Source organism: Anser anser, assembly GCF_964211835.1.
Source record: "Anser anser genome assembly, chromosome: 5".
Lineage (NCBI taxonomy): Eukaryota > Metazoa > Chordata > Aves > Anseriformes > Anatidae > Anser > Anser anser.
Genome location: NC_139725.1, coordinates 13,147,953 through 13,168,364, shown reverse-complemented (window position 1 = coordinate 13,168,364; position 20,412 = coordinate 13,147,953). Strand labels below are relative to the sequence as shown.

The 20,412-nt window shown below is 38.2% G+C and overlaps 2 protein-coding genes across 3 annotated transcripts in view; one reads left to right on the top strand and one right to left on the bottom strand.

Annotated features, from left to right (window-relative positions):
- SLC39A13 (solute carrier family 39 member 13) overlaps window positions 1-3,348 on the bottom strand; it is a 54,514-nt gene extending 51,166 nt beyond the window's left edge. For both annotated transcript variants that reach the window (XM_083840504.1, XM_083840508.1), the window contains exon 1: window positions 2,983-3,348. The gene's annotated coding sequence lies outside the window, so the exon portion shown is untranslated. The remainder of the gene's footprint in view (window positions 1-2,982) is intronic.
- SPI1 (Spi-1 proto-oncogene) lies at window positions 179-20,153 on the top strand. The gene is made up of 5 exons (XM_083840514.1): window positions 179-558; window positions 6,902-6,995; window positions 14,074-14,261; window positions 18,481-18,637; window positions 19,306-20,153. Exons 1-5 carry the CDS (start codon window positions 514-516, stop codon window positions 19,620-19,622), a joined length of 801 nt encoding a protein of 266 aa, XP_083696640.1. The 5' UTR covers window positions 179-513; the 3' UTR covers window positions 19,623-20,153.
- The last annotated feature ends 259 nt before the right edge of the window (window positions 20,154-20,412 follow it).

Sequence of the window (20,412 nt, the reverse complement as noted above, 5' to 3'; positions counted from 1 at the left end):
AACACATAGGCTTCCACAGCACACTGTACCCGTATGCTTGTTTATTGGTAGCAGGCACAGGCTCTGGGTTGCTGATTATACAGTAAGCACCTGCCCATGGCAGATCTGGCTCGGGGCAGACTTCCTGTTACACTGCCGCAGCTCCCTGAAATGAGATTTATGCAAACTGGCTAAAAGCTGTGATGTCACAGCGCACTGATAGACCCAAGGGCTATCTCCCTTTTACAGACATTTGATAAAATCAGGAACTTCAAATACAACTCGGGAAGAAGTTCACCTCAGAACCTATTAGGGCAAACTATGAAAACTTGTTAGGGTCTTTCTCATATCTTGAGATCCACCACTGCGAAGGGACTTCACGGAGTCCAAGGATCTCACTTCTGTTCTTTTTTTCTTTTTTTTTTTTTCTTTGTTGTTGTTTTTTAATTTTGTTTGTTTCATGTGATTTTTCAAGTCAGATATTCTGGATGTTTGAAAACTGAATTAAGAAAAATTCACTCAGAAGTTGGCTGAATGTTGCAAGCTTGCAAAATGGAAGGATTTCCCCTCATTCCCCCTGTGAGTATATGGGCTTTATTCCTAATATGGATCACTGGGCTCAGTAGCAAAAGACAGAGTAAACCAGATTTTATTATTTGAGAATATCCTCCTTTGGTCTGTATTTGTTATGCCAGGAAGTTGGGCTCCAGTCAATATATAAAGCTAGGGACGACGTTACAATGAATGGGAAATTAACATTTCCTCCCTATACTTGTATCTGATCTTGATCTCCATTTGTTTTCAAAGATTAAATGTATGGTAGTTTTGTATGGTATGCGCATAGCAAGTCAGTGAATTTTTTTTCTTCAGCACCAGCTTTGTGGTAAAAGGCCGAGTCTTGCTTCAGATTGTAATTTTTAATGATCTAAAGACTGACATAGTTTACGTATATTTAACTTTCTACCAATCTGTGAGAGAAGAGTTGCTGAATACAGGTTTTACGTATTGCAAAGTTTAGGACTCTGTGCTCTTTGTAATTATGGCATTTTAGTCTCTAGCTTCGGCTTCTTTTGAACTAATTCTCTTGAATTCACTTGCTCAAAAAAGCAATTGGTAAATGAGGGGAAAATCACGCAGCTCTTAATTGGGTCTTTCAATATTTTCTGTTAGACACAAGTTCTTCTGTATGATTATGAGGCTGGTTCTATCCTTTCTTTAACTCTGAAGTATTGGTAACGCTACTCTTATGTATCCCATCATGAGTTCGGAGATAGTCTTTATGAAGAACATAATGGCACTAACCTGTTGTTGAGAAAAAAAAAAGGAAACTTCTAAGCAAAATGGGTAAAAGAGGCCCTAACAAGATTTTATAAAGCCTGTAGAAGCTGAAGAGATGCCAGATAAGGTGATTTATGTGGCTGATGACTTATAGTACTTGGTATATGTGTCCAGAAAAGAGAAAAAAAGACATTGTAGATCCAATAGTCCTTCTAACAAAATTCATATCATGTTTTCTTTGTCCCATTCATGTCATGTTTTCATTGTCCCATCTACTGAAGGCTAAAGCCATGTTTCTTTATCTTCCCCTAAGAAAGATCGCCCTTTGAATTCTCCTCCTGACTGGTATCCATACTGATTGAAAAAATACTTTTTCTTATTTTGGGGAGGTCCTGTATTCTAGCAGTTTATCAGTGGTGCCCCTGAAATCCACTATCTACCCAAAGAGTGAGAAGACCCTAAAATAACTTTTCTTTTCTTTCTTTCTTTCTTTCTGTCTTTCTTTTTTTTTTTTTTTTTTGAACAAACCAAGTTGCCCAGTGCACCTATTGTAAGTATGTCAGGATAGGAATCCAAAAAGAAATTGAGAAAATGAAAAAATAACACATAGATTTCTCAATATGTTACTTGGGGAGCTTAAAAAAAATCCCCCCAAAACCACCCAAACCTTGTCCTCAACTACCCCAGAAACCAGCATCTCGTTTTTGTTATTATTATTGTAGATTTTCTGTCCACACATTCACTCATAGCTAACTTTTCTTTTATTTCAGTATTGAATTCTAGTGCATAAAATGAATAAATGGAGTTAAACTCTAACAGTCTCGCACATATGCTAATTTGTGTTGCAATTAATATTCTGGCTGAACCATGTTCAGGTAAATGATACAAGAGGCAGTGACAATGTGATTACATCTTACAGGAATACTTGGCAGGCAATTTGGTTTTGATTGCTGCGATTAATACATTCAAAAATCAATACTTTTGTGTTTTTTACTTTCGGAATTGTTTTAAGCGCACTTTGAACACTGTCAGTTTGAACCCCGCATGGCATCACTACAAATGTCTGTGCCCCTTGGGACTTTTTCTGAGGGGAGGCATTAGCCAGTTTCTAGACAGGGCTTCCTGTGAAGCAACACTTCCCTCCTCTGCCCCTCCCCTTTCAGTTGAGGGTGGGTCAGTAACTGCCTTCCTCTCGACTTTGGTAGGAAACTCTTACCCCTCATTTGGAAAATGCTGCTTAAATGGTTTAGGAGTACCGCATCTTTCTCCGAAGACTTTGAATCTTTGTATGGAAGAGTTCCGCAACGTGGGCCCAAGCCTTCCAATGCATGAGAGAATCTAGTTGTGCTACTGGGCAGAAAATTGATAAACCAAATACATCTTTACATAAAGAGGGCCCCAGTTACATGTGAATCCCTAAGTAGCCACCGGTAGAAATCACATCTCTGAAGGCAAAAAAGTCCCTCAGAAGTGCTCTGTTCCATATAACTGCTTTAGCACAGCAGTCCAGTGAGGCTGGCCCAACGAGTGTGTTAGTATATTTACTCATCTTTTCTAAAATATACTGTAAATTTTTTCCCAAGGAAATATGGTTAGTCTTGGCCTTAAAACTAGTCTCAGAAGCACATCATTGGAAACTGTGTGGAGTATTTCTGAATCACATGCCAGTGAATAGTTGTGTCAGGATAACAAAAAAAGATCAGCATTCAGTGAATTTATGATTACCTGGAATCATCTGACAAGGTCCTGGTAAATAACAAGAATGTTCAGGTAGTTCAGTTGAGTCTCTTGTATCACTCTTAACTGATGCCAACCAAGCTTTCTCCAAGTAGTTTTGTGGCTTTTCCCTTGGTTTTCAGACCAAAGAAGGAAGATGGAAGCAACTCTCCATTTACCAAAGTCTGTGACAGACAGAATACTGTTTGTTGACATCTTTCTTGATGCTGGAATATGGTCTTAGGTAACTCCCTGCACTTCAGGGCATATAGGAAAGAAGATCAACTTCAGGAACAGCTATGAGTTACTAACAAAGCTTTCTCTCAGTATTTACAGGAAAACACTTGATAGAACAAATGCCCATTGAGAGCAGTTAAAAATGGCACTGTAAAATAAGCCATTCTTTGCCTTTTGTCTGGGCAAACAAAACAGTTCAGTGTCATGGCAGTGCTGTTAGTAAGTAAGATGGTGAAATGTGTGGGTGGGTGGGGAGGTTCCAGAGAAGGACAGAATAAGTGGTAATGATTGGTGCAAGAGGCAACAGCAGCATATGGCGAAACCTCTTCTTTCTAAATAGAGAAAAATGAGCTTTTAATAAATCTTACAGAAGAAAAGTTAGAGAGAGATTAAAACAGGTTCTTGGAAACAGTTTCTCGAATTAATAAAGCAAAGTATCACACCTTCCCATAGGATAAGGATAATCAAGAAAAATATGATACACAAACTTAAATAATATTTGATATAAATCTTCCCATATTAGTTTCTGTACCCTCAAAGATCAGACACCAAGATGGACAATGGTGCCATTTCAAGTCCTTTGTGGTGATGGATTGGTCTAGGTTGCACGAATTAATACAGACAGACATACACATATTTATCCAATGGACCTTTAAGCAAAAAAAAAAAATCAAGGAAGAAAATTCCTACAATCCATAGGAAAAAGATTTTAAGTTCCAGACTTTCAACACAGAGTATATAAAACTGATCAGTGTAAAAGCAGACTGTTTTTAATATGCTGAGTATCTGCAACTCTCTCTGCAGTCAGCAAGATCTGTAAATATTAGGGAAATCACTTTTTTTAGAGAGTCTAACTATTTAACACACCTTCCCTTGGCTCTGGTCATTGAATGCATCTGAACATATGCATCTGAACTTGAAAAACTAGCTGACAGTTGAAATACTTCATTCTTAGCTCTCAGACTGTGAAAGACTATTGACTGTTACTGGGTATGTTGGACTGAAATGTGGGAGTTTGAGAAATCTTAGGGAAGAAGATTAGGAAAATCTTAAGGAAGAAGATAGCTAAGGAAGAATGCAACTAGGCAAGTCAAGCGTTCTTTGCCATGCCTAAAATTCATACTATTTATCTATTTTTGGACTGTTGCTTGGGCTTCCTGCCAAGCTATGGCTTTGTAAAAGTGTGACTGATAGAGCTTTTGTTGTAAGCAGTGAAAATTTTATACCTAGCAATTTAAGCTTAAACTGACTGCACACTGATTTCTTTGGAAGTTTCTTTACTTTTTGCTAAATATCTATCAGAGTTACAACTTTTGATGAATCTAGATATGGAAAATTTGCATACTTTCAGTCGGTTTCTCATATTTGAGTTGAAAGGAAACAAAGATTTTTCTTTCAAATGATATATATTTATATGACTTTTTTAACCTAGATTTCTCCCACTGAGTATGTTGTTATTTTCTATTTGGATGTTGAGGTCTCTCTGTTCACAGAATATGACTGCTTTCCTCTGAGTTATGACAAATTAACATTTCTGAATATGAAGGCTGTTATCCCATAAAGGCAGAAACTTAATGCTGGTATTCTTTAGGCTGACACAATTTTAACAGAAAGCATATATTTATGGAAATGGGGGCATAGGGTGAATTACTTTACGAAGATAATGAAAACTAGAAATTCCTTTCAGAACTTCATCCCCCTGTTTTGTCTATGAAGAAAGCAAAACACAGCCTCATTAATTCCATTGGAATCGTATTGATTTGGAGCGGGAGACTGGACCTATTACCTAGAGACTAGAAATAAAAGGAGTCTCTTCAATGTTATCCCTGCTGTGGATACAATTAAATCATGATTTACTCCCTTTACTTCAACTTTTCCTTACGTTGTCTTTATTGTGGGCTATCATTTTCTCAAGATGTCCCCAAAACATCTATCTACCACTATATATTATAGATTATATTGGGAGCTGACAAGTAAGCAACTGATTTGCTCACAAGGCTTTGAGCATTCAATGGATCTGATGACCAGACAGGTTGTATTTTGGAAGTCATAATATTTTAGGCAATCTTACCAGCACATTCTAATATGATACATTGATAAAGTACACAGCTGCCATTAAGGATCTAACAAGGTCCAAAGTACTTTCTAAAAGTATTTTCTATCCTTTTCTGTTCTAACATCTTAACCCTCTGGGAGCAACTCCCTGTTTTTCTTGATCTATTTTCCTCATAGAAATCTTAGAAATCACATCCCTAGAAAATGGACAATTTTTTAATACAGAATTCCAGCAGAATGAAACAATGGAGTTAACTAGAAGAATTAAAGACAGGAGCTAATGAGAAATGGCAACTCTGATCTAGTTTTCACCAGAAAGAAATATTTTCCTTTTGCCAGCTGCTTATCTCTGTCTGGATTTTAATGGCAGATGCTGCCACAGGTTTCATTTTGTGAGCAATCTAAAGGAGCAAGAAAAAGAGAAGCTTGCATGTGTTTTTGGCATGCTGTCACCATTGCCTAAGCTTACAAAATACTGGTGAATATATGAAGGAATAAACATATGCACATATAATATATGTCTATCATGTGAGTTACCATATTGTTCTTAATGTTTGTCCTTTTCTTTAAAGTTAGTTATGCTAAAGACATTAACAGAAGAAAAATGGTTCTATTAGTACCTCGTAGAATTAGTCTCCTTTCAGAGCACATAGCAAGAAGGTTTTTTTGAGTTCTACATTGCTGTTGACATCATAGAACACTTTTCAGAGGGGATGAAATTATTGTAGTGAACTTAACTCGCTCTAATTCTTCATTCTGGAAAAAAAAAAAAAGTAAATGTTAAATGAAGCAAAAGAATTGTGCACAAATAACAGACCACCTTTACTGAAACAACATAAGAAGTTAAACAGTATTCACATTGGACTATTCAGAGTGGTAAGCAAGACAAGCAGGGAAGTTGCCCTACGTCACCTGTTCTAAGAAGTTAGGGAGAACTTCAATTCTGCAGCAAAGCGTCTAATACAACTCAATGTATGCCCCACATTTAGACTTTCTAAGTCTTCTCTGTGCATAACAAACAGCCCTATACAAATGATTTGAACCAGCAAACGTTTAGACTTAATCTTGGACAAAAACTGAGAAGGAAAACATTTTCATTTTCCTCTGTTGACATTGTTACCCTCCTACAAATTGTCACCATTTAGTGTCACCTCCTAGAAACACCCCAAGTAAGATGCTTAGGCAAGTCAAGTTTCTGCTTTCTCTGTTGTGTACAAGATGAAAAAGAATAAATGTCTGTCACTACCAAATAAAAGTTTTCTCTTCTGTGCTTGTGTAGTGGTATTTTGTCCTTATGTCCCAGATAGTTGGACAGAAGGTTGGAAGGTGGGATATCAAGAACTTATAGAATGCCACAGGACAAATTCTGTTACACAGACAGCAGGAAGCTCTCACTGGGTCTAAAGAGATGGATTTCTCTCTTTTTTCTGTTTTTTTTTTTTTTTTTTTTTTTGGCAAAACAGTGTTTGGTGTTGAGCATTTTATTTCTGCTGGTTCAATAAGAACTTGAAGCCTCCCCTTCTTTCTCTAGGCAATATAAAATGTGTTGGCATCTCCTCTTCGCTAACTGATATGAATAAATTTTGAATGGATTTGTCTAAGCTTACAGTTCTAAAAATTTCTTTTCTCGTTACAGCCCTCTGAAGATATGGTACCCTATGAGTCAGACCTCTACCGACAGCCCCATGACTATTACCAGTATCTCAACAGTGATGGAGAGAGTCATGGTGGTAAGTTAAAAAATATCTCCTTGGAGCATAAAGTCTCATGGTATACCACAGGAAAAAGATTTTAGGACATTCAGGAAAAGAACAAATATGCTGCTGTGATCTATAATGTACAGGCACATACTTTTAGATCAGAAACCAACAACAATCTATTCTGCTTAATGGCACTGTTCCAATCCAGCAATTGCAACATAGATTTCTCTGAAATAGAATTTTAGAAAACACTGAATGGTCTAAGGAGCTTCCAGGACATTCAGTGTATTACCAGGAAGGTGGGACCTCATGATCTCTATCCTTCATTATCTTCACTGTGTTTTAACTTTCCTCTACAGATCAAAACCACTCTGCTTGTTTCAGAAATCTCCGAGGACATGAATTTGCAATACTGTACTTCTTGCATTCTTGTCTCCAATTCCTATTTGACTTAGGTCCCAAATACTCTGTTAGTGCCTTCATTTTAATTCTGTTTCTCTGGCATTTGGCTTTTTTCAACTCCATGTATTTCTCTCTTTCTTTTGATCTCTTTTGCATGCTGCCACATGTAGCTGAAACTTTCACTCTTCCTCCAGTACACCCAAGTACTTCCTCTCTCTAAATCTAAGTAAAACTTCCTTGTAGCTGTTTGTACATAAATCTAGCTTAAAGTAAAATAAATTATTGTTAACATTATACATGTGATTTAAAGGTTTGGTGTCTTATATATTTTCACATCTTGTGGGGACTGGGCTCTAAATCAACGTAGAAGGGATAGTCCAGCCCTGTGAATTTTGTCTCCTGTGCAATACAATGGTCCAGCAACACCACCCTGGAAATATCAGGGTCAATATTGACTCAAGAAGGAAAAGCACCGTTCTACTGTATCACTTGTGGCAGTCCCTTCTGATCCTGGAGTTTCCCTAAAAGACTCCTATTGATATAGCAACTAGACCCATCACTACTCAATTTAAGACATCTAACAGCTTCACAGCATAGCACTGTTTTATCTGTGGCAACAGAAACTACCTGAAGGGACAGCAAGTTACAGAATAGGATTGTTCTGCGCATTTACCTGGAAAAGACTCCTACCTAAATTTGTTCAGTACATTGCATTTAAGAAACACCAATGATATTCTTAAGGCCTGGAAACAAAGAACCGATTCATTTTTTATAAGTTATCTCATGGCCTTTGTCAAGTCACATTAATCAAACCCAGCAAATTCCACATGGAAATTCAGGGTTTTTACAATACAAACTGTACCTGTTTACACACCCATAAAATGAGGATAAAATTTATTATCTCAAAAGGCAATTGTGACAATTAAACAATAAATACAAAAGATGTCATGTAGGAAAAAGCACTGGGAAAGATCTTTTCTGTCATTAAATCTAGGTTACCTCAAGCAACAACACCCCTTTATCTTTCATAAACTTATCATCTCACCTGTTTTACTGCCCATTTTTTCTGTTGGAAGGCTGTGTCTAAGCTACAGTGTTCAGATCATTAGAATGTTTTTACTCATAATAATGAACACTACAATAACTCAAAGTCGTCTATATGAGTTATGGCCTAAGCAGTACCAGTACTGGCCCAAAAGACTCCAAAAAAACCTGCTTAATGTTTTAACTCCTACAGTAAGTGGTTATGCAAGAGGCAACTTTATCCCAGCCTGAATATTTCAATCCATTTTTTATTTATGAAAGTGCCTGCAATGTAGTTGCTTGTGTCCAAATATCTAATGTGCCTTATCCTCTCCTGAATTGCTCACAGTCTAAGACAACAATGAGCAACCACAGCATACAGAGGGGAGTGAAACACACAAATTAACTCATTTTTCTTCTTTTCTATAAACATTGACAAACCCAACTTTGGCTTTTTTTTTTTTTTTTTAACATGACAAAGGTAGTAGGTCTTGAGAAAAGCCACGCAGAAGTGCAGGAAAGGGATATTACAAACTACTAAATGTTCAGAATAATGAGGGTAAAAGTGTAATGATTAACAAATGATGGGGAAAATTAATAAATAAGGTGCTGCAGTGATAGTGTTGAAGTGAAAGAGGTGAGAACATAATTAGGTAAGAAAAAGAAGAAATATGTAAGACAGAATTGAGGAAAGAGTGTTCAGGTTGGGGTACAGTGAGATCATTGGGAATATATAAAATATAATTTTGCAGGTCTACTCAGTAACACTGTGGACCTCCAAGAAAAACTGCCAGATAAAACAAATAGATACTACAAGACAGAGCAATTCTTCTGACTGCGCAGATATGTGACTACTAAAGAAACAAAGTCTTGCTCAAGAGTCAGACTACCTCTCTCTCACTGTTAGCAAATTAATTTTGTGAAAGAGGTATGGCAACAGGTTAATTTGTTGATCTATGCTACACACGTTACTGTCACTTTTCTAAAAGATAATGCTGAAGACAACCCTTATGCCTTGTTTACTTGAGTTGGCAGCAAAGTGCACACAACACTAGTTTAATATGTAGGAGATCATTGCCAGTAAGTGAACACTAAATCAGACACACAAAAATACACCACAGAAAATCCCTATGTTCAATCACATCATGCATTGTTTGCATTTATTTTACATAATGCAGTTTAATTATTTTGTAAATACTGTAATAAACACAGGGACAGTCATACAAGGCAGAAACTACTTTGAGTGATTATGTATTAGTCCATCACCCTACCCTGAGCTTGTAGGCTAGTAAGTCTGTAAATGTAATATAGCGTATTTTGTAACACTACTGCAATCTTAGTAATTACAAAATTCAGAAATTCAACTGCAGTTTTGTCTCTAAGTTCACTAAATGTCATTGGTTAAATAAAAATATTTTTTGTGTGAAGCTGAATTTTGACCACTGTTCATTTTGCTGCTAGACTCGTGGAACTTACCAGATTTTGTAGGCTGGGATTTTATTTTCTTCCCACCTCCTGAAGTAATATGCTAATTTAAGAAACTCTGCTTTGATTTTTTTTTAGGATTTTAGCCCATGTAGCAGTGGAGGAAAGTCCAAACATGTGAACCTTAGTCGGAAATAATATAAGGCAAATAGAAAGAATTCCAGACTTCATTAAAAAAATCCCCTCACTTTGAAGCCATTCTCGTGACGTGCTGGGGCCTGACTCATGGATTTTCAAACATTAGGCATTATTAAAATCATGAAGTTTGTTAATTTGTAAAGTGAGAGCTAATGTGATTCTGTTGTCATTAGAGATTATACTGCCGCATTGCCACGGCGTTTCACTCAACAGAGGGCGGTTCTGCAGGGAATCAAGGCACGCATTTTTCAGTGTCCTTCAATGTTTTTCTCATTTCCTCTGCTGTTTTTTTTTTTTCTTGGCTTGTTTTTTTCAGATGAGTGAAACACAGTAGAAACATTTAAACTGTACATTGTGGTGATGTGTGAGAAACACTCTCCTAGCTCAAAATGAGTTGGACTATCTATGCAGCACAGAGCAGAACTGGCTGCTCAGAGATACTGGCTCGGAGCTCTCAAGCAGAGCCATGTCAACAGAGTCGTCATCTTAGATCGGGCAGAGGGCTGTGCTGACAGAGCTATCGTGCTTCCGGTTCGAGAACTGGCTCATGAATTTCTGCGAGGTTTTACACCGCATGATGCAGATTTAGCCTGTTACCCCACTTTATAATAAATACTTTTCCTAAGCCTATTTCACCTTCTAGCTCCTGGTCCTGATGTTATTCTATTAAAATAGGAGCAAAGAAATTTACATTGGGCATAGGATAACCCAGAAAGTTCAGTTCTGTTTCTTACTTGTAGAGTGTGAATCTACCTCCACAGCGAATATTGGCATAATGCCTTTAGGTCCAGTATTGCTTCCCAACATGGGAGGGAGTTTAGAACTCATGACTGTCCTTCCTCTAACCTTTCATTACATACAACACCAAAACAAACATGATCTCCATGTCTCTATAAGTGAGAATTTTTTTCACATCCTCTTTCACTTCACATGAAATTTCTCATAATGACTCCATTGTATACCTATAGCTTGGTTTTTAATAACATTTTCCTTGACCCAAAGAATAGACACTTTCCATTTCTAGAATCTTTCTCTCCTTTCTTTTTTCTTTGCTCCACCTTTATGTTTTTGTGAAAAGATCAGAATTACTGTGCATTGCTAACGTAACAGTAACAAGAACACAGAAGGAAATAGCTGCAGTGCAGCTGATAACTCTAATACCTGCAGATACTGATATTTAGATTTTTTTTAATCTTTTAATGTGCAATAACTTAGCCAAGAAGGGTAACTGCAAAGGAGTTTGTGGACACAGAATTTGGAATTTCATTTTCAGTGCAACTAAAACTATATATTTTTTCCTAAGTATCACTGTGAAACTATCGATAACTAAAACAGAAATAAGGACTTTTGTCCAGTCACAATTTTGGACATAAATTTGTGTTGAAGTAGTTTCTGACAGATTCATTTGGTAACTTGTTAGTATTATGTGGTCACTGTAAGTCCTCAAATGCTGTGCTATTAGTATTATTCATAGTAGTACTTTTACAGCAGGACATAATTCAATAAAAAATGACTTCAATAATGAGTAGGCTTAATGTTACATAGTGTTTAACACTAGTATGCATAAACAGTGTTATACAGGTTAATTTATTTGCCAAGAAAGAGTACAAAAGAACAGTTCTGGAGGCAGCAGAAACCTTGTTATAGGCTCCAATAGACTAAAACTTATCTTGAAGTACAAAAACATCACTGCTGATAAAAGCATTTAAAAAGAATCAGAAGTGTACCACTTGGAGCTTGCACAAATACTCATGGCTATGCATGTTGGAAATGTACTGTCTTGACTCCTGACCACCACAGCTACTCATAGTAAGACATTCCACACCTGAAGACTTACTGTTGACAGCCTCAGAGAGTTTTGCCTGGGCTTTGTCATGCTCATGATTACACACTGATCTCATTTGCTGTATTAGATCGTCAAAGACAAGAGGTCTTTGACAGATATGTTCACATCTGAGAGAGGACCTTCTGCACCAGGAGTAAAGCCAGATTATTCTAAGGAACATGAGTATAGATTACTCCTGTGATGTATTCTTAACAATTTATTATATGGGTTACCAGAGGTATATCGGGCCTCCATGGTTGGCTCTAAGTAGAGAAATCTTCCATAATTTAGCCCAGTAAAAACATGAGTTAGGGTGTATCTGTCTTCCAACTACACAAATAAGTTTCAGACTGAAAGTGCCCAAAGCCTCCTACCAGGAGGATAACCTGTGATAACCTGTGCAGTCAGACTCACAGTGAGTGAAACACAGTGGGAACATTTAAACTGTACATTGTGGTGATGTATTTTATATATTTCTATATATTTCTACCTTTCTACAGGCCTGAGCCATAAAGGCAGCTACAAGGGCTTACAGCTTCCCAAGTATAACTATGTTGTAATGATATATGTACAAGTATTTTGTAATGTTATAAATGCAGATATGTAATAAACATATCACCAGGTTCCCTCCAAAGGAAGTCACATTCAAAGTCACTATCCTGGTTTTCAAATCCTCAGTGATGCTACACCTAATTGCTTGAAACATAAGTGAGGAAGAATGAGGAGATAGAAGCTGAGAGAAAGAACAAAACTGGTACTGAAGAAATAATATTCTCAGGACATTAGATAATGTCATACACAATAGCGTCATATTGCAGAATGAGACAATTGCTCCTCTCTATTCCTTCAGTACAACTACCCTTGGAACAATATGTTCAGCTCTGTCCCTCATATTATCAGAACATTGTCAACAGCTGTGAGGGAGCTTGGAGGAGTGCACAAGCATGATTAGGGGGCTGAATATACTGATTTATGTTGAAAGATTGAGAGCTAAATACATGCAGCTGGGCTAAGTGATAATTAGAAATAGATTGTAAGTGTACATGGTAACAACCTGAAAATAATGAAGGGTAGGAAAGAAATTATTTATAATAACACAAAGGAAGAAAACTTGGAACAAGAGATATAAATTATAAATGTTACACTGAATCATAAAGAAATTTTCACTGTGCACAAAACGATGCATGAGAAGTTAAAGTACGGAGGGCTAGTTCCAAGCTCAGTCAGAGCAGAGGACGTGATGCTGACTGATTTTTAAAAAAGAGCACAAACAGATACGTGCATAATTGCAAATACGTGCAGCTACAGTATGTGAGACAGAAATAGAGTTTGCAGTGCTTCAAATTTGCTCTAGCAGATTTTAAATTCTGAGCAGCAAATTTGAAAATTTTGAAAATTTTGGAGAGGCTTATATTGAACAACAATCTCAAACTGAGAACTGTATAGAATTTAATCGAATCATAACAGTAAATAAATCAAGTAGCAGTATATTCATTATCTGAGTACTTTTTAAATTTTTGAAAAAAAAAAGGAAATTGTCACAGAAATTTCTAGCTTAATAGAGAGATTAAAAACCTAGAGAAAGGGGCTACATTAGAATTTGCTTCAACAATTAGAATTCAATTAGAATTGCATAATACCGTACACAAAACTGTTTATTCTTTTATTCTCTGGTATTGCTACTGAAAAATATGGTGCATACCAACACATGATTACAGGAGATAAGTCCCATGCTTTTTCTGTAGCGTTCCTGAAGTTTTGCTAGCAGATGAAAATAAAGATTGAAGATTAGTGTAGAATGATAAGATCATCTTCATCTGCTCATTTCCATACCATGAAAAAAACTATAATGACAATCTGACAATATGTAAATCAGTATAATTTGTTGCCTCAAGAATGAAAATATAAGATTGTTAGAGTCTCTTCTTGAGAAAGGTGCCAGCATTAATGTCTTTTGCATGTTCTGCTATATTATCATTGAAATCCATCACTCCATCTACGAGTATTGTCCTAATTAAAGTGGCCTAAGAATTACTTTCCAGCCACAGGCACCTTGGAGATTAGGAAGAGAAACATTACAGGAATCTATATAGATTGTCACCAGAGATAGACAGGTCTACAGGGATGGCATGGAGTGGGCAGAAGGGACAGTGGTGGGAGTAGGAACCAGTAAAAGGCTGGTAAGTGCTATGTTTCTTACTTTTGTAATGACAGACAAGCTGCTGTTTTCTTTAGATCATTACTGGGAATATCATCCACACCACATGCACAGTGAGTTTGAGACCTTTGGAGACAACCACTTCACAGAACTGCAGAGTGTACAGCCTCCCCAGCTGCAGCAGCTCTACAGGCACATGGAGATTGAACAAATGCATGTCTTGGATTCTGCAATCCCAACTACACATATTGGACTCAACCATCAGGTATGGTTACCAACCCTTATGCAGAATTTAGATGATAGTTAAGGGCAAGAAACAGAATGTGTCAGGGAATGCATACAAGAGATTGCTGAAACAAATTATATGAATTTTTGCTGTCCAACACTTGACATAAAACTCTTCATTCTCAGGACAAATGTGGTTCAAGCTTTCTTTCTATCTGGACGACGAGAAGCCAAGTTCCTCAAACAGTGCATAAAAAGATAGTTTCAGAATTGTGTTTAATTTGGAATGAAAATCAACTGCTTTGAAATCCTGCAGAGGAACTGGGCCTGAGAAGCTGTGCACTGCCATAGCAAAGGTGTCCATGCCTCCTGGGAAACATTCTGAGCCCCACTGTGGTAGGAATATTTTAAAAATTTCCAAGCATCCCTGGCAATTTTACCTGCCCTGTGCAACAAATAATAACAAAGAAAAGTCATCAGTAATGTTACCACAGAGAAACACATTAGGGCCAACCTACTCATGATTTTATCTAAAAGAAGCTAAATCATGACCTGAAGCACAGTATCTCGTCTCTTCTCAGATTTTACAAAAAGACAGTCATCTGCCCATGAAAATAGGCATTCCAATGTGCAGCAGTCACCAAAGTGTCAGTGAATGATCACTAAAGCTGAAATTATAAGGAGTTCCACGGTACTGCCAAGACACCAGAGTGAAGTGGGCATTGAGATCCTACAGACTATGCTGCATGTCATTATTGGAAGCAATCAGAAAGCTGGGATATTTTGTGCCAAGGAGTCTCCCAGGGCAGGCAAGATACAGATAATATGCTGAATACAAGACAGAGTAGGAATGAGATCAGAGACAGAACTGTTTGCTGATTACCCTGCTGCATATAATGGTGCCATTGCTAAGATTTTGTGAGAAAAACTGCATGCATCTAATTGTTATTTTAGGTTTCTTGTTCAAAGCAAACTGAAATTATAAGCAAATACTGTATTAATTAAACACAAGGAAACAAAGAGTGATTAAGTTAACACTATCAACAGGAAACTGACTTACTGCAAGCCATCAAACTTCTTACCTACAACACAAAAAAAAAATCAGGAATAGAATATAAGATGTAGCTACAAACAAAGAATTAGGAACAGAAAGTTACAAATATAAAAAAACGCTTCATGGAACAGAAGCCTGTGGGAAGCTTCAAGTCGTTTCAGTTGCTCAGTGCAACTGCTAACACATAACAACCAACTGTTACACCCAACCAAAGGCAAAGAAGAAAAGTTAGATATGTTATGAGTGTCCTTGGAAGCACCACCAAAAATCAAGAGAGGGTGCTTCTGCTTAACCTACTTCAGTCTACTCAATTTCCATCTTTCATTTCAGGAGTACAGACACAGAACTAATTTTGTTGTAACTTTCAATAGAGTGTTGTGTTCTCTCTCCCCCACCCCATGCCAAGCTGCAGGAGATAGTCACCATTACCCTCCTCTTCCTTACCAGCTGGGGATCTTTTTTTTTTTTTTTTTCTTTTACTTTAACCTACTGTAGCTTATGCAAGTGGTATTCAGCATGCTCTGAGGTTCAGACTCTGGTGTGTCTCAGCCACAGACTTAGGTGGCATATACTATATTATTCAAGGCATTTCCACGGAAAGAGAAGCAGGAAGCAAAGTTTATTCATCAGCTGAATTTGCCAGTTACTAGCTGCACCCATGGCTCTCATGCAATGTCATAGTTACAGTTTGCAAATAAAAGAAGAACATGAAAAGATACTTCTCTGATTTTCTGTTGATACCACATTATTTTGTGAAATCAAATTCAAAGCTCAAACTATTCTTGGACAACAGGACCTTCAAACAGGTGGTCTCTTCAAGTACTAAATGAAGAAGAGAATACTTGCTCTGAAGGGAGAATGAAAGGAAAGGTTGGAAAATTGTGAAGAGTTTTAGAAAGAGGAAAACCACAAGTGGATGCCACAGGTCTTGAGACAACACCAGAATATGGAAAGCAGCTAGCAGTTTAAGTTTTCTCTCTCTGAGTTGTATTAATGAGCTGTTTTCTTCAAACACACTAGTGGGACCTCTGCAACTCTGTATGTATTGACCTACATTGAGTTTCAGGCATTGCTAAAGTGGGTGTAAGCAAAAATACAGCAAATAGAGAAAGGAGGGGTGGTGCAGGGGAAGCTTAGGATAGTCCTCAGGTTAGTCTGAGCAACCTCCTTTGCTTGAGACCCTGTTCCTCCCTCACAGCATGTTCCCACCTTCCCCCTCCAGCCCCAGAGGAACTCACTCCCACTCCTCCTCAATACACTGTAGCTTTCCACAGCCTTTGCCTTTCCAGATGCACCAATCTGTTTTCCTCCCCTGAAAGACACTGTCCCACCTTTTCATTCCCCTTCCCCCATGACCCTCTCTCCCTTCCCTCCCACCCCTGAGGCCGCAGCTTTCTTAACCGTAAAAAAGCTAAAGGTGACTCTGTGGTGAGGGCTGAAGTTTCGCTCTTGGGGATCTGACAGGAAGCTTACACACACTCTTACCCAATCCTGGCCTTCCTGCCACGTTTGGCTCCAGCCAATCTGCCAACTCACTAACCGCCAGCTGCTGCACCCCAAAACCAGTGCTCGGCACGCTCCTTATTGGGACATTTTCGACTGGTGCAAAACTCATCTGAAAAGCACCACTCGGCCAAGCCTGACACGGGGTGGGTGGTGTGACTCACAAAGTGAACACCCACTCCCTGCTTCAGCGTGTGAGCTTGTACAAAGGGAATCAGGCTCAAAATGCCCTGTTCGGTGGAAGGAATGAAAGGCAACTCAAAAGGAGCTCACCTTACAGGAGTAGCAATCTGGCTCATTTCATGAGAAACACGTTTTATTTGCTGCTGAATTTGGGGGATTTTTAAAACTTTTTTTAAATGTTGAAATTGAGTTCTTACTCCACACCCCTCAGCCTGATTTATTTCTCCTGCTTCAGTAAGGAGCTGCAATAATTCTTGGCAACTGGTCTCAATCCCTAGCAAACTAGACAGCAACCGAGAATTTGCAGAGCTGAGGTATATTCCATACTGCTTGTGACAAGACCTCTATATAAGGGCAAGGGAATTCAGCACAGAAAACAGCTTGCCAGCTTTGCAGATGAGAAATCCCCATTGATGAGGAATTTTCAGATAACCACGTAGGAAAAGAGAACATGATCCAATATGATATATCCCCAGCAGTAAGGCTATTCCTCTCTTCAAGGGGGAGATTCAGGACAAGAAGCTGACAAACCTGTGTAACCCTGGCTCCAGAGATGGATGCAGTCCTTCAGCGATTCAGTGTTGTCAGAAGGTACTATGCCTGAGAAAGGAAGAGAACAACAGAGCCAAAGGCAGTCAAAGTGGCTATGCCAAGACAAAACTGACCAGATCTGCAAAATCTGAAAGAGTGGTTCCAGAAAGGCCATGTTAGAAAAAAAGTTCATTTCAAAAGCAGTTTTATACTAGGGATAAGCAGCACAGATCAGAAACTCATTAGGAAGAATGTTATCTTGGTTTATAATCGCTACACAGAAGGAATGTTGCGATGTTTCAAAAGCAGTTAAAGTATTTTCAAAGCAATTAGTACCAACAGAGCATTTTCTATACAGAAGGCTTGAGCATAAAATGTAATTTTTGAAAAATGTTCACATAATTATCAATGTGTTAGGAAGAGGCATCTGTTATATGAATATATTGTCTTCAACCAGAAAAAACAAAAACAAAACAACAACAACAACAAAACACAAAACAAAACAAAAAAACGCAGTGGGTTCTTAGCCCATTAGGAAACCTGGTACCATGTGCGACTTTTTCCACCTTCTTAAGTAGGGTTCTCCTACTTAAGCAGTACAGCTTTATCTACCCCCAGCAAGAAGAAATGTGTCTAAATTAGAAAGAGAAGGTTACTGAACTGGGGAGATATGGGAGAAGGGGGACAGTACCACTTGCATAGGATATAACCTATGGGAAAGTTCTGACTTTCACAACTTCGTTCCTCCTTCTCTCCTATTTGAGATGCATTTTTACACATGTGTAAGTGTTGACTGTTACGTGTTTTTTTTTAGCTGCATAGTATTTATTTTTAATGTCAATGACTAAGTCACTCACTCTAAACAATCTCATATACCTTTTGCTTTCTCTCCCCTTCCTCTGTAACTCTCTCCATGATATCTCCTTTTTCTCTTGATGTCCCACCCTCTATCACTACTTCCTCCCTCTGCTATTCTTTTCTCCCAAAGGTTTCCTATTTGCCCCGGATGTGCCTACAGTACTCCTCTCCACCGCAGCCCAGTTCTGATGAGGAGGACATAGAGAGGCAGAGCCCCCCACTGGAGGTATCAGATGGGGAGACCGATGGTGTGGACCCTGGGCCTGGAATTATGCATGGTGAAACAGGTCAGTGAAAACAGAGGGACTTTACCGTGCTATGTGCTGAGCAGCTGTTACATTACCATGACAATAATGAATAAACTAATAGAACTGCTGTGCTAGTATTTTACCCCACTGCCCTGTCTCCTTGCACTCTCCTGTCTTCTGAATCTTTTGTGACCATAACCGCGTCTGTATCTCAAATACCATTTCTTCTTGTACTCCTGCTTTCTCCTGCCCTGCTTATTCAGGCTTCTTCCCAGCTTTTGACATTTCTATCCCAATTTCCATTAGCAGATGGGAAAACCAAGGCAAGAAGCTCAAGGAACTGATTTTTAAAAATACCGAGCTGCGTTTGCTCAGCACCTAAAAGTTTGGTTTTGTATAACCTGCCCAAATTAGCTTCAGATTAGTTTCAAATTAACAATGTTTTTAATTATCTTCAAGTTAGAAAATTAATTTCAAAACTCATTTGGAATTCCTTATTCTCATTTTTTAATTCTCAGAACAGCCATCCATGTTATGTCCTCACAGGATAACTCTTTCTATGGCTATAAAGGCTGCAAACTGAAGAACCTATGTGACTGACAAGCTAGCTGAAACAGTTATATGAACTATATAATTTCTTCTGTTTCATCAAGGACTACGCAATAATACTAATGCTCCACTGCTTTTCTTCTCTGTTTCTCACACAGGCAGCAAGAAAAAGATACGTCTGTATCAGTTCCTTCTGGACCTTCTTCGCAGTGGAGACATGAAGGACAGCATCTGGTGGGTGGACAAGGAAAAAGGTACTTTCCAGTTCTCCTCCAAACACAAAGAAGCATTGGCGCACCGCTGGGGCATCCAGAAAGGCAATCGCAAGAAAATGACTTACCAGAAGATGGCACGGGCTTTGAGAAACTATGGCAAGACAGGGGAGGTCAAGAAGGTCAAGAAGAAGCTGACCTACCAGTTTAGTGGAGAGGTGATGGGAAGGGGGGTCACTGATAGGAAGCATTATCCTCATTGAGGCCATGGGACCCTAAGCAAGAAAAATATTAAGACCTCCAGGCTGGATACCAGCAGAGTAGATGGACGCATCTTTCTCTTTGCTTCCTGTGCCCCCTTCTCTGCCTTTAAAGGGCCTTTGCCGTCAGATGTTTCTGGTACGAATTCCCTTCTTCAGCATCTGAGAATCCTAAACGTGACAGAATTCTTTGCTTCCATCCTACAAGTTGGACAGAGTTGGGAAATTTAAACAATGTACAAATACGTTACTGTCAGGAAAGATTTTTTGATTGTATTGTAACTAAAGAATACAGCTGATGAAGTTTTGCCTTCAAAGGTGGTGCTGTGTCATTCACAGTGACACTGCATTAGCTTACAGCTTTGAAACTAGCATTAATACAGGCTCTGCCGCAGCTCTCAAGGCTAGAGAGAAGTTTGCAGATCTTGGAATGATACTCATTCTTTTAAATAGTAATAACATGTACATATTTAATAAAATTTGATATAATGAAGTCCTAGTGTTTGCATAATAAATGATTACTTCACAAACAAATCTCACGTGCATTCAATTATGCAGATATAGCTCTCCTGTGGTACTTGAACAAAAGGCATGTTGGGCTACAGGGCTTTATCCATCTATCCCTACTTAGAAACATATCAATGCTGTCAAGCTAAGTACCAGAGATAATCAGTGAAATACATTACTGTGAAAGAGGCTATAGTACTAAAGTCAATTTTAAAATATATTTATATATCATCATTATTTTTTCCTGTGCCAATGAAGCCCTGCCAATTGAATAACTTCTATTCGC

Excerpts from the sequence above, each read along its gene's own strand:
- SPI1 (XM_083840514.1), top strand. The coding sequence starts at position 514 with ATGTTGCAAGCTTGCAAAATGGAAGGATTTCCCCTCATTCCCCCT. Across the intron at positions 559-6,901 it reads GATTTCCCCTCATTCCCCCT|CCCTCTGAAGATATGGTACC; the intron begins GTGAGTATATGG and ends TTCTCGTTACAG. Across the intron at positions 14,262-18,480 it reads ATATTGGACTCAACCATCAG|GTTTCCTATTTGCCCCGGAT; the intron begins GTATGGTTACCA and ends TTTCTCCCAAAG.